The following is a 16,252-nucleotide window of genomic DNA, read 5'->3' on the forward strand; positions in this document are numbered from 1 at the left end:
TCAACATCGAGGTCATCAGCGCTGAGGAATTCCCACTCTGTAAAAGGAGCATTGTACGACTCAAGGCGGCGCGATGCAAAAGACAAATGTTGACGTTCTGCCCACTCTTCCAAGGAATGAAAAGCCAGTTGATAGTTTGCAGATGCAGAACTCCGCGCTAAATTCTCAGCAAAATGCTTGGCGATTTCATCTGAGTCGGTGCACACTGCCCCATTTACTGAAATCCCAGGCACCCCCAACGGGGTCGGGTAACCATAAAGGTGGCGAATCACCTGGGAGGCAGGGGTATGAGAACCAATGGAGGAAACTTATCTTTCCCAGCACTCTTTGTTCTGTCTTTGTATCAGGAGGCAGGCACGGGCACGGAGCCGCTTAAAAAGAATGAGACACTCCAACAGTGGACACAGCTTATGTCGTTGGAGGGCCCGCCTATGCTCTTTGATGGCCTCAGCAATGTCTGGCGACCACCAAGGCACAGTTTTACGTCGAGGGCACCTGGAAGAAAGAGGAACCGCGCGTTCCACAGCCAATACGACCGGCGCAGTGACCTGCTCGAATACCACATTAATAGTGCCATGCCCAAAAGCAGGAATGGTGGGAGGAGTTGGGAGATCAGAGCAGCCAATTCATTAAGAGGTACTCCACCATACGGAGGAAAGTAGACATTGCAGACGGTAATATCCAAGGCCGTCCTTTTCCTCATAGCAACAGCCTCTAAAGCTGTAAGAAGAGGCAATAATTCAGAATATACAGACATAAGGACATACAGACATACTCCACCTGACGCCCTGTTACAGTCAGTCTAGTTTTTATAATACCCCTGATAGCCACGAAGGGCAGGGGTCTGCATTGCTGGGAACCAGGTTTCTTTGATGGCAATACAGAAAGCAGGTGTTGAGCTTAAAATCTGTCTTAGTTCAGCCAATTGGTGGAAAAAAACCCGCCACAATTCCACTGGAGGATAACGCTTTCTGTGTTCTGGGAAGGCAGGAAGGGACATAGAATGCAGGTTACTCCCTAGGGTCAGTTGCTGCCACCAGTGGAAGGCTAATGGCTAGGTGCATTGCTTCTTTGGAAGCATCAGCGAGAGCTAGGTCCTTAGGGAGGGGGGGGGGGGGGCGGAGGACACTAGAAGCTCCACCTTGTCCTCAGAGGCAGAACTGGTGGGTGGTGGTGGTGGTGGGACCACCCCGGAACTTTTGGTGAAACAGGTTGTTTCTTTTTCTTGGACTTTTGTTTGTCCTCCCGCCGCTCTTTCGGAGCTAGCTTGGAGGGCTTCCCTGAAGCAGAGACAGGTAAAGACGAAGAGCGGGTAGCCCTTCAACCTGCAGCCTGTAGCTCCTTAAGCCACTGGCTAACTTCCACTTGTGCACTGTATGGGGCCCTGGAGGGTAGAGCCCCAAGAGACCCTGTTACGTGGGAGAGTGGCCGAAGAAGGGGGGGCACTCCTTCAGCACAGATGTGGGGCCTGTCATCCCCGATGGACGGGAGAGCGTTGCTCTCGGAGTTGCGGGAGCAACAGTAATAGGTGGAGCCCCCACCCTCAAGGGGGGCAGGTGTGGTCTTGTGGCCCAAAGGGCCAGCCACAAATGACGTCACTGAGGAATGTGAAACGTGTGCGGCTGCTACAGCAAATAAAGTTTCCATGCGGACTGGGTTTAACCTCTTGAACTTTTTCTTAGCCTTTGTGTAGGTCAGTCGGTCCAGGCTCTTTTATTCCATTATTTTTCTTTCCTTCTGAAAAACTGGGCACTCTGGTGAGCAAGGGGAATGCTGCACCCCGCAGTTGACACAGACGGGACGGGGAATGCATTGAGCGTCAGGATGAGAAGGACATCCACAATCTCAGCATATAAGGCTGGAATTACAGTTGGAAGACATGTAACCGAACTTCCAGCACTTGAAACACCACATAGGGGGAGGGATGTATGGCTGAACATCGCACCGGTACACTATCACCTTGACCTTTTCAGGTCCAGTGTCCCCCTTGAATGCGAAGGTGAAGGCACCGGTGGCAACCCTATTGTCCTTTGGACCCCTGTATATGCGCCAAATGAAGTGAATACCTCGTCGCTCGAGGCAACTCATCATCAGACTGCAGAAGGAGGTATTTTCTGAAAGATAAGACCCTGGACCATTTTAAGACTCTTATGGGGCATTATGAAGACAGGAACATCACCCAGGTGGTCGTAGGCAAGGAGCGCCTTTTACTGGGCAGAGGATGCTGTCTGTATTAGGACACCCAGAATGCATCTTGGACAAACTGGCCACCTGCTCATACTTGTCTTCTAAATTGTCAACAAAGAACTGAAGCTTCAAGGTGGTGAAAGATTCCCCATCAGATCGTGTGCAAACTAAAAATCAGGGCAAATATGGCTCGTGCCTTTCTGTAGCCTGACGTTCCTCCCACGGTGTGGCCAGGGAGGGTAACTATTTCGGATAATATTTCCTGGCATTGAACTGATGCTTTCCACACTTTGAGACTGCTGATTGAGGGCCAGCAACAGATGACACACACTGCTCCATTGTGGGTCATCCGCCTTGATGCCACCCACTATGACCAGGGGCTCTCCCCACGGGCACCACCCCGACACAGCAAAGAGCACCTGGCAGGATGGCCTTTGCTGGGAGTCCTGAAGCCCCAGGTAGACAGGCATCTACCCCTCAGCATACGTGGGGAGTTAGCAGCTCAGGCATCAGCAGTGCGATCCCTGTGTAGTCAGGGGGCTACCACCTAGAGGGTACATGACGACTCCACTACAACGGGCTGGCTACCGTGCTGGATTTTGGGTGTCAAATATCCATTTGTATCGTGAGTGCGAAGAGGGAAGCGCACAACAGAGGGAAGGTATGCTACCCGGAACACGCTGTGGCCAAAGTGACTGCAAGCTCGGTGCAAGTCTGACTCCGTGACAATAGCGAGTGTGCCGGATGTTAGGGCATGATGGATTTACGATGCACCATGCAAGGCGTCCTTCCCCAAATGGTACGCACTATTAGAAAATTTTGAAAAGTGGAGGTCGAACCCTTTAGGGGACCATCACATGAAGGCCGAAACATTTGAAACTCCTTTTAGTCGCCTCTTACAACAGGCATGATTACTACGGGCCTATTCTAACCCCCAAACCCGCAGGGGGGCCATTTTCTGTTCAGAGTTCTGTACTCCACTGCATCAATCTGCTGCAAGTCAGTGGTTGCCTTTCCCTCATTTTTTGTACTACTCCATCAAGGAATTTCTAATACTGTTACGTAATTCATTAATATTAAAAGTCAGAAATATGGGTCCACTTTGCTTCTTGGAAGCATTTTCATTTCTTTTATTTTTTAAAAAAGATATCAAATAGCTGGGGACCCATTAGTTCCACTCTTTTCTGATATCAATTAAAAAGGAAATGATAATTCTTTTGAAAAAGAAGGGATTTTTTAAATTTATTTTTAAGAGGCCAAAAATTTAGCTATTTCCAAACACAACTTTTCTTTCCACAGTTTGCAAAATAAAACTCTCACCACACCCATAAGATTAATTTTCTCAACATGTTTTGATGAAGACTAATGAGGAGTAGATGGACTTGACTCGGTGGTGTCACTTGACCTAAGGCAAGTTTTTAGACGTCACAAGGTGCTGAATGACCTCTCAGAGGATGCTGACGAAACTGGAACTCTCAATCAGAATGATCAGGCAAATAACTTCCAGAAACCTTGCATTAACCATACAATATCCATAATCAGTTGTCTTCCAATGGAGAATATATTACAGTCATACATGAGTTGTAATGGTTCACACTATTTTGAGCTGTGCATGAAGGCTGTTCAGCCATGTGTGTGTACTCCAAGCAACTACAGCATTCCAGTTGTACAGGTGGAATTTGTTTGAAAAGCTGCAACGAATCTCTCTTCAATATAGGATCGACACTTAAGATTCTCTTAGTTGAACCTTTCACAAGTCTCATTCAGAAAGAGAACATGAATTTCAAATGCATCTTTCTTCAATCTTTATTCAGGAGACAATTCTGCAAGAACAGCAGATGTTTCTGTGTATTTCAATCTCACTGGTATTTTTCTTGACCTTGATGTATTTGTGTCTTTCAGATTTACGTTCTTAGAATGATCTTCAGCTTTCTGTAGAAGCATAGCAAATGGTTCCACAGTCCATAAACTTCGCCATAAAAAATTTTCTCGAATTTTCCATGCCATTTCAGTTGTAAAACTCACCTAACCGTGTTAAGTAAGCCCTTACGCCAATTACACTAATCAAGAATGTGTTTTATGATCTGAAAATGGCCCATGTACAGCTAAAACTAGTAACCACATTTTATTTTATTTTATTTATTTTTTTGCGATCTTGACTTCGAAAATTTTTAATTAATACATTATTCATAAGCTAGAGTTTAAAAATGACTCCCTTCACACACTTTTTCTTGCCCGACATATCAACAGCACCATTAAACCAATGGGCACATAGAAATCAGTTCTGGTTAGAGTATTAGAAAGGTGTATTCGTTGCCAGCGTTTTTGCTTTGGTGTCTAGGGGACTATATAAGCCCAGAAAAAATTCTTTTACTTCAAACATCTCAGATAAGGTGCAACATCATACACGTTGAGTGAACTGCTTCTGATCAGACACATTCATCACTGTATCTAGCGCAATTCCTTAATATACACTTTTTTTTATTTTTGCAGAATGTCTCAAATGAGTCATAATTATGATATTTCATTCTGTATCGCTGGCACTAACCAACTGCCATGGTGTATTCAGTTCTGGTAAATCATTCATCCTCTTATCAAAAAGTGTGTCATGAAGTTTCCAGTGATTATCCCATTACAACTCAGTGTGTTTTCTGTTCTATCAAGGAACCTTAGTTAACCAATAATTGTTAGTAAAGCAGTTCTAGCTTTCTCTTGATCAGCCAGCAGATGTCATACAAGATGGCCACTTGCAGGTGTGCTTTTTTCCCTTTGCTGAACTACTGCAACAGACTCTCGATGGAAAAAGACCCTTTTCATGTATTTTTAACTTTTATCCAGTTACAGAAACCTTTTTAAAAATGGATGTTTTTACAGTGGTGTTCTATTGCTCACTATGTAGGTAGACCTGATGTAAAGATCCTCCATTCTCCCACAGAAACTTACGACAGGACAGGACAGAATGGCGTCAAGGTAGAAGTTATTTAACATTGTCTGACAGATAGTAACTTCCAGGATGTGGGGTGGAGGGCAAGCAGAAACAATAACCGCCCCCCCCCCCCCCCCCCAAATCCCCGCAGTTGGTTTTTTTGCATTGATATAAAATCCTGAAGTGAAATCAGTGCTAAATGAAGAATTAGCCATCACTTCATTCAGTGTACTTATTAGCATGTGTGTATCATGGTCAATAGCAGTAACTCTGACATTCAAGCAACTGCTTCAAAATATAGCTTTAATGTCTCATCTTCAGTGAGATTCAGTTTTAGTTCATTAACTGGACCCTACACCGTAACTATGAAAATAAACTAAACCATATGATGGAATGTAAATTATGAAGGCATGTCCAGCTGATATCTTTGTTTTGCTTTTATGATGCTTGTGTATTAATGGCTATTAATCTGCTTATAAAATATTTAACTACAGGGTTATTACAAATGATTGAAGCGATTTCACAGCTCTACAATAACTTTATTATTTGAGATATTTTCACAATGCTTTGCACACACATACAAAAACTCAAAAAGTTTTTTTAGGCATTCACAAATGTTCAATATGTGCCCCTTTAGTGATTTGGCAGACATCAAGCCAATAATCAAGTTCCTCCCACACTCGGTGCAGCATGTCCCCATCAATGAGTTCGAAAGCATCGTTGATGCGAGCTCGCAGTTCTGGCACGTTTCTTGGTAGAGGAGGTTTAAACACTGAATCTTTCACATAACCCCACAGAAAGAAATCGCATGGGGTTAAGTCGGGAGAGCGTGGAGACCATGACATGATTTGCTGATCGTGATCTCCACCACGACCGATTCATCGGTTTTCCAATCTCATGTTTAAGAAATGCCGAACATCATGATGGAAGTGCGGTGGAGCACCATCCTGTTTGAAAGATGAAGTCGGCGCTGTCGGTCTCCAGTTGTGGCATGAGCCAATTTTCCAGCATGTCCAGATACACGTGTCCTGTAACGTTTTTTTCGTAGAAGAAAAAGGGGCCATAAACTTTAAACCGTGCGATTGCACAAAACACGTTAACTTTTGGTGAATTGCGAATTTGCTGCACGAATGCATGAGGATTCTCTACCGCCCAGATTCACACATTGTGTCTGTTCACTTCACGATTAAGAAAAAATGTTGCTTCATCACTGAAAACAAGTTTCGCACTGAACGCATCTTCTTCCATGAGCTGTTGCAACCGCGCCGAAAATTCAAAGCGTTTGACTTTGTCATCGGGTGTCAGCGCTTGTAGTAATTGTAAACGGTAAGGTTTCTGCTTTAGCCTTTTCTGTAAGATTTTCCAAACCGTCGGCTGTGGTACGTTCAGCTCTCTGCTGGCTTTATTCGTCGACTTCCGCGGGCTACGCGTGAAACTTGCCCGCACGCGTTCAACCGTTTCTTCGCTCACTGCGGGGCCGACTCGTTGATTTCCCCTTACAGAGGCATCCAGAAGCTTTAAACTGCGCATACCATCGCCGAATGGAGTTAGCAGTTGGTGGATCTTTGTTGAACTTCGTCCTGAAGTGTCGTTGCACTGTTATGACTGACTGATGTGAGTGCATTTCAAGCACGACAGATGCTTTCTCGTCTCCTGTTGCCATTTTGTCTCACTGCGCTCTCGAGCGCTCTGGCGGCAGAAACCTGAAGTGCGGCTTCAGCCGAACAAAAATTTATGAGTTTTTCTATGTATCTGTAGTGTGTCGTGACCATATGTCAATGAATGGAGCTACAGTGAATTTATGAAATCGCTTCAATCATTTGTAATAACCCTGTACAACATTTGTCACAAAACAAGCCTTTATAATTTAACATTGAGCCATACTCACAATTCCATCCCTCTCAATTGTTGCTCGCACTTGTTCAGATCCAGGTGTTACATTGAATGGAATCTTCGATTTGAGTCCATGTTTTAGGGCTTGCTTGACAATACTTGCACATCGGCCCATGTCCTCATAGCTAGAATTTGTGCAACTCCCAATGAGACCTAGAAAGAAGAAGAGTGAAGCATCAATATCAAAATGGCACACGAGTGAATGTAGTCCAGGGTACAAAATTTTCCATGTGAAGTTCTATAATGACAACTTTTTATTACTTTTAGATCATTTACTTTATTTCTCATACTTCATAATACTTGTGAAAGGTATAACAAGTTGTTAAATCTTAAAGAATACATACTAAATGGTTCTTAAGAAAACTTCTGAACACCCAGCATAAATAGAGGCATAGTATCAAGACAGAAACAGTTCCTTACTGACCTAAGATTTTTATTCGTGTAGTCAGTAAATTACTCTTTATAGTGTAGTGCACTACAGCTCTTTGTGCACATTCCATTTCAGCTGTGGACACAGACATTCATAGTAATACGACAGGCACATTCATGTTACTTTTTCGCTTACTCCACAGAGCAAAAAGTAAATATTTTCATTTTTACTTTTATTTCATAATAGTATGGTTTTGTGTAACCACTGAGCAGACTTATAATCGCTCTCCTTTCACCCTCACTATTTTATCATACGAGGGTAGTCCCAAAAGTAAGGTCTCCTATTTTTTCTAAGTACATTGACCTGTTTATTTCTACAATGGTTCACATCAGTTTACAGCTTTAACATTTAGCTATTTTTTGGCACAACCACAATTTCTGTGATTCAGTTTTGTAGGTACAGTGGCAGTTTTTGTATGCCCAAGTCATACCAGCTCGCTGCCATGCTGTTCAGAAAGTTACAAACCTCTTCTTTCACCTCGTTGTCAAGAGCTGAATCGCTTTCTGGCCAAATGTTCATTTAACCAAGGGAACAGGTGATAGTCACTGGGCATGTGTGGGTGAGCGTTGTCATGGAGAATGTGTATGCCCTTGCTCAACATTCCTCTTCTCCAGTTCTGAATTGTCCGTTTGAGTTTTTTCAGAGTCTCATAGTACCTGTCAGTGTTAATTGTGGTCCCAGTGGGCATAAAGTCTACCAACAATACCCCTTTCTGATTTCAAAAAACGGTTGTCATGACTTTACCGGCAGATTGTGTGTGTTTGAATTTCCGCAGCTTTGGCGAAGAAGGATGCAGTCACTGGCGTGATTGTTGTTTGGTCTCAGGTGTAAAGTGGTATGCCCAGGTTTAGTCACCTGTGACAATTGAGTCCATAAAGTTGTCCTGTTCGGCTGCAAGGCAGTGAAGAAATGCGCAGGAAGCATCAACTCGTTGCTGCATGTGGTCCTCAGTCAGCATGCGTGGCACTCCATCTTGCGCACACCTTCCGGTAGTTCAATGTTTCTGTTAAAATTCTGTGAACAGTGCTTCGGGAAACCTCAGGAACCAACGAGCAGAGATCATCCAGGGTGATCCGCCGATCTTCACGCATGCTTTTCTCAACCTTCAACACTGTCTCCTCAGAAATTGATGTCTCCCACTCCTTTGTTCATCGTTAATTTTGGCCTGACCAGCTGCAAACTCTCTATGCCACTTATGAACATTTTTGACATCCATGCACGACTCACCATAGACTTCCATCAATTGGTGATGGATTTGAATCGGTGCAGTGCCCTTTGTGTTCAAAAACCGAATAACTGCGCGCAATTCACATTTGGCGGTAACGTCCAATGGGAGCTCCATTCTCAACGGCTGCCAAGCCAAGACTGAGCGCCTCAGCACGGCGTGTGCATGTTTACACACAGTTCATGAAGCACTATTCATAACAGTGTGATCAACTGCCACACAAACAGAGTTCTGTACTTATAAAAAATAGCAGACCTTACTTTTGGGATTACCCTCGTACATCATAACAAGAGCGGTTAATCAGTAAATGTTAAATTTGCAAAGTTTACAGTTTCAAATTCCTGAGTGAAGCACTGGGAACAATGTATGTGAAATTTTCTGTGTATGGCGAAGCAGCTCCACTCACAATTGCGAAGTGAGGATGGCTAGCAGATGTTCAGCTCAGAAGTACAGGGAACCAATTCCAGCTGACTCAAAGAAGTTCAAGGATTTGCAAAATCTACTTCAGTTCATCCCACCAGTGCACCATTCATTTTATAATAGTATTATGTGCAAAGAGAATGGAAGATGTAGAAAGTGGTAGTGACTACGACTGCACTCTTAATGTTGACTGAACAATCTGTGCTTATGACCTACATTTGTTTAATATATCATGTTAAAACACATTATTTATCAGCAGTTATTTACTATCTTGCTCACAGCCCTTCATATGTTCTAGGATTAAGTTTGTGACCCTATTGATATCTTCATGATGTTAGTTACATAATTCAGATACAACATGGTAAACAGTCTGATGACTAACATGATTACACTTTGTACAATTATTGTATTATGTTTAATAGTGATACTATATTTGTTCTGTTTCACCAGTCACTTTTGCTTAAGATGTGTAACACGGAAGGTTAGTGTTTATGCTGTTTAGTTTCCACTCTCAACATTTTCCTTGTAAAAGTACTTACCCACTCTAATGTCCAAAGGCCATCCTTTCTCCTTAGCTGTTTGACCAACTTTTGAAATAGGATGACATAAATCTGGGGTGAAGGGTCCATTGATGTGTGGTTCTAGTGTGTCCAAGTTCAGCTCTATTGTCTGCAATATGAGGAAAAAAATCTGAAGTAAATTATATATTGGATGGCAATTTATATACACATAAATAAATGGCAAACACTACTTGAACAACATGTAACAGAATAATAATGGTACATTTTCTGATCATAACATGGGAAGAGAACAAAGTACATAACAAAAAGTAAGAAACTAACAGTGACATGAATGAATTTACCGATTTGTCTTGAAATTGTGAAGGAGAATCAAGTGTGTTTCATAGCGCAAAGAAATGTACAAAGATTCAGAAGTATTATGTTCATGTGGACAATATTGTTACCTAAAAAGAATTAAAAATTTCATTAGTATTTTCTAGCTATGTAATGATACAAGAAATGAGTAACAGGTTTAAAGTTCCAGTCTTGCAATTTGATAAAATTGGCAGTTTCTTCAACATAAGCAAAGTACAAACAACTTTCTGGGAAGAACAACCAAACCAAAGAGACATTGTGTGTAACATAAAAAACACTCAATAACCATTCAAATTACTATAAACATTTTAACAAATAAAACTTATAACAATTAAGAGTGTCAAGAACAATAAGGTGTTTCCAAAACCTGGATAGCTGTATGCAGGTGCTTTAGTCACAACTAATGTTTTTCACGTCAGCAGACTCCTCTTCAGGTTTATCTGCCAAAACTACAAATCTCTGGGGGGGGGGGTAAGGTGCGGAGTATCCAGCCAGAGAGGGGGGACGCGACGGAGCACCAGCCGGCCAGCCGGAGATGGGGGGAGGGGGGAGGAGCAGCCAGCCAGCCAGAGAGAGAGAGAGAGAGAGAGAGAGAGAGAGAGAGAGCGGGGGGGGGGGGGGGGGGGCGCGGATCGGCCGGACAGAGAGAGTGTCATACAGAGTGGTCCAACAGAGAGAGGGGGGGAGCACAGACAGACAGAGAGGGGGGAGGGGGGAGAACAGATAGATAGAGAGTGGGGGGGGGGGGGGGGGGGCAGACAGACAGACACACGGAGGGAGGGGGGAGTGTGGAGCAGACAGACAGAGAAGGGGTGGAGCACACAGTGCCTAGAGGAGCCGGCTATCCTGACCAAGGCACGACGACACGCGGTGCGTGTAGGGCACAATTATGGGTGTAAAGTCACCTTCTCGGCCATGGAGGATGTTGATAGAATACAGTTGGACAGTTTGAGGTTGGAGGGGGTGGACAGAAAGAGAGGGGCAGTGAGCTTTTCACATGCCAGCATGTTACCGAACTCGACTGAGGATGAAGCAATGCTTTCAGAGTCGACTGCTGTAATGAACATACTTCTCACACAGATCACCGTTGTCCAATGCAGACTGCAACCATCCACCCACCCACCCAATATCCCCCCTCCCCCCCAAACACACACACACACACACACACACACACACACACACACACAGTCCACATTACACTAAATTATTCTCCAATTTGTATTTAACAATAACATAAACAGGATGGCAGTTATACAAACTGCAATTATCTAATTTCTTGGCATACAGAGGCCTGTGTGCAACCTTTAAATCTGTTAATTGTACTTCACAGTACAAAGATCAGCAAAGGTGTAGGCATACTTCCATTGGACACAGCCTGGAAACAGGTCACCTGGACTGATGATCAAAGTAGTCATTAAAACATATCAATGACACTTAATAGTATGTCCAAGAATGAGTTGATGATGCACCTTGCTTGCCAACGAGACAACATTTAGTAGGGGGCTCCTATGTGGGCAATGTTTCAACTAGAATGAATGTGACCCCCTGATAGCTCTGTCATCCTCTTGCAGCTATGCTCTAAAGAGGAACCTACTGTTACAGCACACACATATATGCAGGGTGTTTATAAATGAATATTGGGGTTTTAACGCTTTATAATATTTATTATATTAAACTTACAGTTATAAATGATATGTCAAATGAAATAGCAACTCAAATAGTTTTACCAAGAACCTTATAAATGTTCAATGTGAGCACCATTTGTCACATGGCACACATCAAGTCTACAGCCGAGTTCTTTCCAAACATTGACAAATGTGTCATCAGTGATTGTAGCAACAGCTGCTTCAATCCGGTTTCTTAATTCAGGGAGGTCTGCTGGTAGCGGAGGCATGTACACACGATCCTTGATGAAGCCCCAAAGGAAAAACTCGCATGGTGTTAGGTTCGATGAACGTGGAGGCCATGAAAAGCAAGCCCTGTCATTGGGCCTCTTGTGGCCTATCCAGCACTTGGGTACATTTGGGAAGTTTAACCAATGTTCAGTGGATTGCGGCAGAAACATTGCGCACTGGTGCCAAACACAACTGTTTGAGTTGCTCTTTCATTTGACGTATCATTTATAAGTGTAAGTTTAATGTAATGAATATTATAAAGCATTAAAAACCCTGATATTCATTTATAAACACCCTGTATATTCGTTCAATGATAGCTGCTGACATGCAAATGCATTTACAGCTAGGCAATGCACTACCTCCAAATTGGGTCAAAAATGGTTCGAGAAATTGAGGTGTAATGGTGTGTGTACTTGCCCCAATTATTTGATCTAGCTGAGCATATTTGTGACAAGAAGTAAATCATGATCACTTTTGGAATTGCTCCAAAATATGGACAGTGGTTGAGTCGTAATGAAGCAATGTGGTTTCCAAAAACTTTGAGTATTTTATGAAGTCCATGCAAGGATGCACTACTGCTGTTATCAGGACAAACGACAATCTCAGCCTACTTAACAGGTAGAAATAAACAGTTACATCTACATACATACTCTGCAATCCACCATATGGTGCATGTCTGAAGGTACCTCATATCACAACTAGCATCTTCTCTCCCTGTTCCACTCCCACACAGAAAAAAGACTGCATATATGCCTTTGTACGAGCCCTAATCTCTCTTATCTTATCTTGGTGGTCTTTCAGCGAAATGTAAGTTGGCGGCAGTAAAATTGTACTGCAGTCAGCCTCAAATGCTGGTTCTCTTAATTTCCTCAGTAGCGATTCACGAAAAGAACGCCTCCTTTCCTTTACAGACTCCCACCCAAGTTCCTGAAGCATTTTCGTAACACTCGCGTGATGATCAAACCTACCAGTAGCAAATCTAGCAGCCTGCCTCTGAATTGCCTCTATGTCCTCCCTCAATCCGACCTGATAGGGATCCCAACTGCTCGAGCAGTCAAGAATAGGTCGTATTAGTGTTTTATAAGCGGTCTCCTTTACAGAAGAACCACATGTTCCCAAAATTCTACCAATGAACCGAAGACGACTATCCGCTTCCCCACAACTGCCATTACATGCTTGTTCCACTTCATATCGCTGTGCAATGTTACGCCCAAATATTTGATCGACATGACTGTGTCAAGTGCTACACTACTAATGGAGTATTCAAACGTTTCAGGATTCTTTTTCCTATTCATCTGGACTAATTTACATTTATCTGTATTTAGAGGTAGCTGCCATTCTTTACACTAATCACAAATCCTGTCCAAGTCATCTTGTATCCTCCTAGAGTCACTCAACGACAACACCTTCCCGTACACCACAGCATCATCAGCAAACAGCCGCACATTGCTATCCACCCTATCCAAAAGATCATTTATGTAGATAGAAATCAACAGCGGACGTACCACACTTCCCTGGGGCACTCCTGATGATACCCTCACCTCCGATGAACACTCACCATCGAGGACAACGTACTAGGTTCTATTACTTAAGAAGTCTTCCAGCCACTCACATACTTTGGAACTGATCCCATATGCTCGTACCTTAGTTAGGAGTCTGCAGTGGGGCACAGAGTCAAATGCTTTCTCGAAGTCAAGAAATATGGCATCCATCTGATACCCTTCATCCATGGTTCGCAAGATGTCAAGTGAAAAAAGAGCGAGTTGCGTTTCGCAGTAGCGATGCTTTCTAAAGCCGTGCTGATGCATGGACAGCAACTTCTTTGTCTCAAGGAAATTCATTATATTCGAACTGAGAATATGTTCGAGAATCCTGCAACAAACCAATGTTAAGGATATTGGTCTGTAATTTTGAGGATCCGTCCTTCTACCCTTCTTATATACAGGCGTCACCTGCACTTTTTTCCAGTCGCTCGGGACTTTACGTTGGGCAAGAGATACGCGATAAATGCTAGCTGAGTAAGGAGCCAATGCAGTAGAGTACACTCTGTAAAACCGAATTGGAATACCATCAGGACCTGGCGATTTATTTACTTTCAACCCATTCAGCTGCTTCACAACCCCAGGGGTGTCTATCACTACGTCCTCCATATGGGAATTTGTACGAGACTCAAACGGCAGTATGTTTGTACGATCCTCCTGCGTGAAAGATTTCTCAAATGCTAAATTTAAAAGTTCAGCTTTCGTTTTGCTGTCTTCCGTTGCCAGGCTAGACTGATCAGTGAGTGACTGAATGGAAGCCTTCGACCCGCTTACCGATTTTACATAAGACCAGAATTTCCTTGGGTTTTCAGCAAGATCTTTTACTAAGGTATGACGGTGGTAGTGGTTGTATGCTTCGGGCATCGATCTGTTTACAGCAGCACAAATCTTTACTTACTTTCGCCTGTCCTCATTCTCCCGATCTTTCTTGTACCGCGAGTGCAACTGTCTTTGCTTCCTGAGCATTCTCTGAATCGCGCTGTTAAACCACGGTGGGTCTTTTCCGTCTGTAACCCACTTTTACGGCACATACTTGTCCACTGTGTGATTTGCAATGTGTTTAAAATTTGCCCATAATTCTTCCACGTCCATCATACCGGAAGTAAATGAAGTCGATTCATTTACTAAATAGGATGCTAACAACTGATTATCCGCTCTTTCTAGTAAGAATACTCTCCTAGCCTTCTTGACTGACATTTTAAATTTCATGACCATAGTCGTAATGACAACATCACAATCACTAACCCCTGTCTCAACACTGACACCGTCGATGAGGTCTGGTTTGTTCATGGCTACCAGATCTAAAATATTTCCATTACGCGTTGGCTATTGATTTAGCTGCTCAAGACGGTTTTCGGATAATGTGTTCAAAAGTAATTCACACGACGGCTTGTCTGTACCACCTGTAATGAATCCATAGACATTCCAGTCTATACTAGGTAGGTTGAAGTCACCTCCGACTAATATAGCATGATCCGGGTACTTCCGCGATACAGAATGTAGACTCCCTTTGAATGATTCTAGAACTGTCACGGCGGAACCTGGTGGCCGGTAGTAACACCCCACAATTAACTTTATTTCCCCTAGCCCTGTTAAACGTGTCCATATAACTTCACAATCACACTCTACTTCTAATGAGTAAACGCTCAGTTGTATACGAACGAACTTCAAGTGAGCCACAGAACCAAACTGTCTGGAAATCTGGGCTCCGCCTGTAATTAAAAATGTACGTGGTGTAATCAAAAAGCAATGGGAACTTTTTAATTTCACAGGTTTTACACATCCTATTTTCAATTTTTTTCTCATTCACACACGTTTTTAATGTATATTCACATTTTCAGTTGTTTTGAATATATAGTTTATTGTTGACAGTTTAATAGGTTATACACGTTTTTGAATGCTCCGGGGTTTTTTACTTTCAAAAATGATGGGTCAAAGAATTTGCATTAAATTTTGCTTGGAAAATGGAATAAAGTACAGCACCACATATGAAATACGGACTGTGGCGTTTGACTTGTCTGCTATGGGCAAGACAAAAGTTTACAAGTGGTGTAAAAGTTTCAAAGAGGGTTGAGAAGACATTTAAGAGGACAACCGCCAAGCAAATCAATTACTGATGACAATATGGAAGAAGTAAAGAAAATGGTGCTGGAAAATTGCTGAATCACTATCTGAGAGGTTGCTGATGATGTCGGCATATCCTATGGCTCATGCCAAGCAATTTTTTTGGATTTTTGGGCATGAAATGTGTAGCAGCAAAGTTTATCCCAGAATTTTAATTTTGACTAAAAAGAAGTCACTTAAACATCACTCCGGAATTGCTGAATAACGTTGACAATGATCCAGAATTTCTACAGATGGTTACAACAGGTGACAAAACATGGGCAATACAGATATAATGTCTAAACCATGACCCAAACATTCCAGTGCAAACTGCCTGAAGAGCAAACACCAAAAAAATTGGCAAGTTTGATCATACGTGAGGGTGGTTCTCACTGTTTTCTTTGATTACTTTGGGATAGTGCATTGTGAGTTCCTGCCTTCTAGCTGTACAGACAATAAGCAACACTACCTGGAAGTTTTGCACCATTTTCATGTAGCAATCCAAAGAAATTGACCACAATAGTGGTAAAACAACTCATGGAGATTGCGTCATGATAATGTTCCCACTCTGATCTCAGTCCTTATTCGTGATTTTTTGGCAAAAAACAAAACCGGTATGTTGTCTCAGCCACCATATTGACCAGACGTGGACCCCTACGACTTCTTTCTATTCCAGAGGCTGAAGAGGACGACGGAAGGATGTCGTTTTGCCACCACTGATGACGAAAAAGAAGTTCCAGAAGTGTTTCCAAGACTG

General features: G+C 42.9%; 1 protein-coding gene across 1 annotated transcript in view; it reads right to left on the bottom strand.

Moving 5' to 3' along the window:
* The window catches only part of LOC124596628 (probable aconitate hydratase, mitochondrial), a 120,172-nt gene that overhangs the window by 37,239 nt on the left and 66,681 nt on the right, over positions 1-16,252 (bottom strand). Inside the window, exons 8-9 of the mRNA XM_047135857.1 lie at positions 9,621-9,750; positions 7,002-7,159 (exon numbers count right to left, since the gene is read on the bottom strand). Of these exons, the coding sequence (XP_046991813.1) occupies positions 7,002-7,159; positions 9,621-9,750 (288 nt within the window). The remainder of the gene's footprint in view (positions 1-7,001; positions 7,160-9,620; positions 9,751-16,252) is intronic.

The sequence above is a fragment of the Schistocerca americana genome, chromosome 2, assembly GCF_021461395.2.
Source record: "Schistocerca americana isolate TAMUIC-IGC-003095 chromosome 2, iqSchAmer2.1, whole genome shotgun sequence".
NCBI lineage: Eukaryota > Metazoa > Arthropoda > Insecta > Orthoptera > Acrididae > Schistocerca > Schistocerca americana.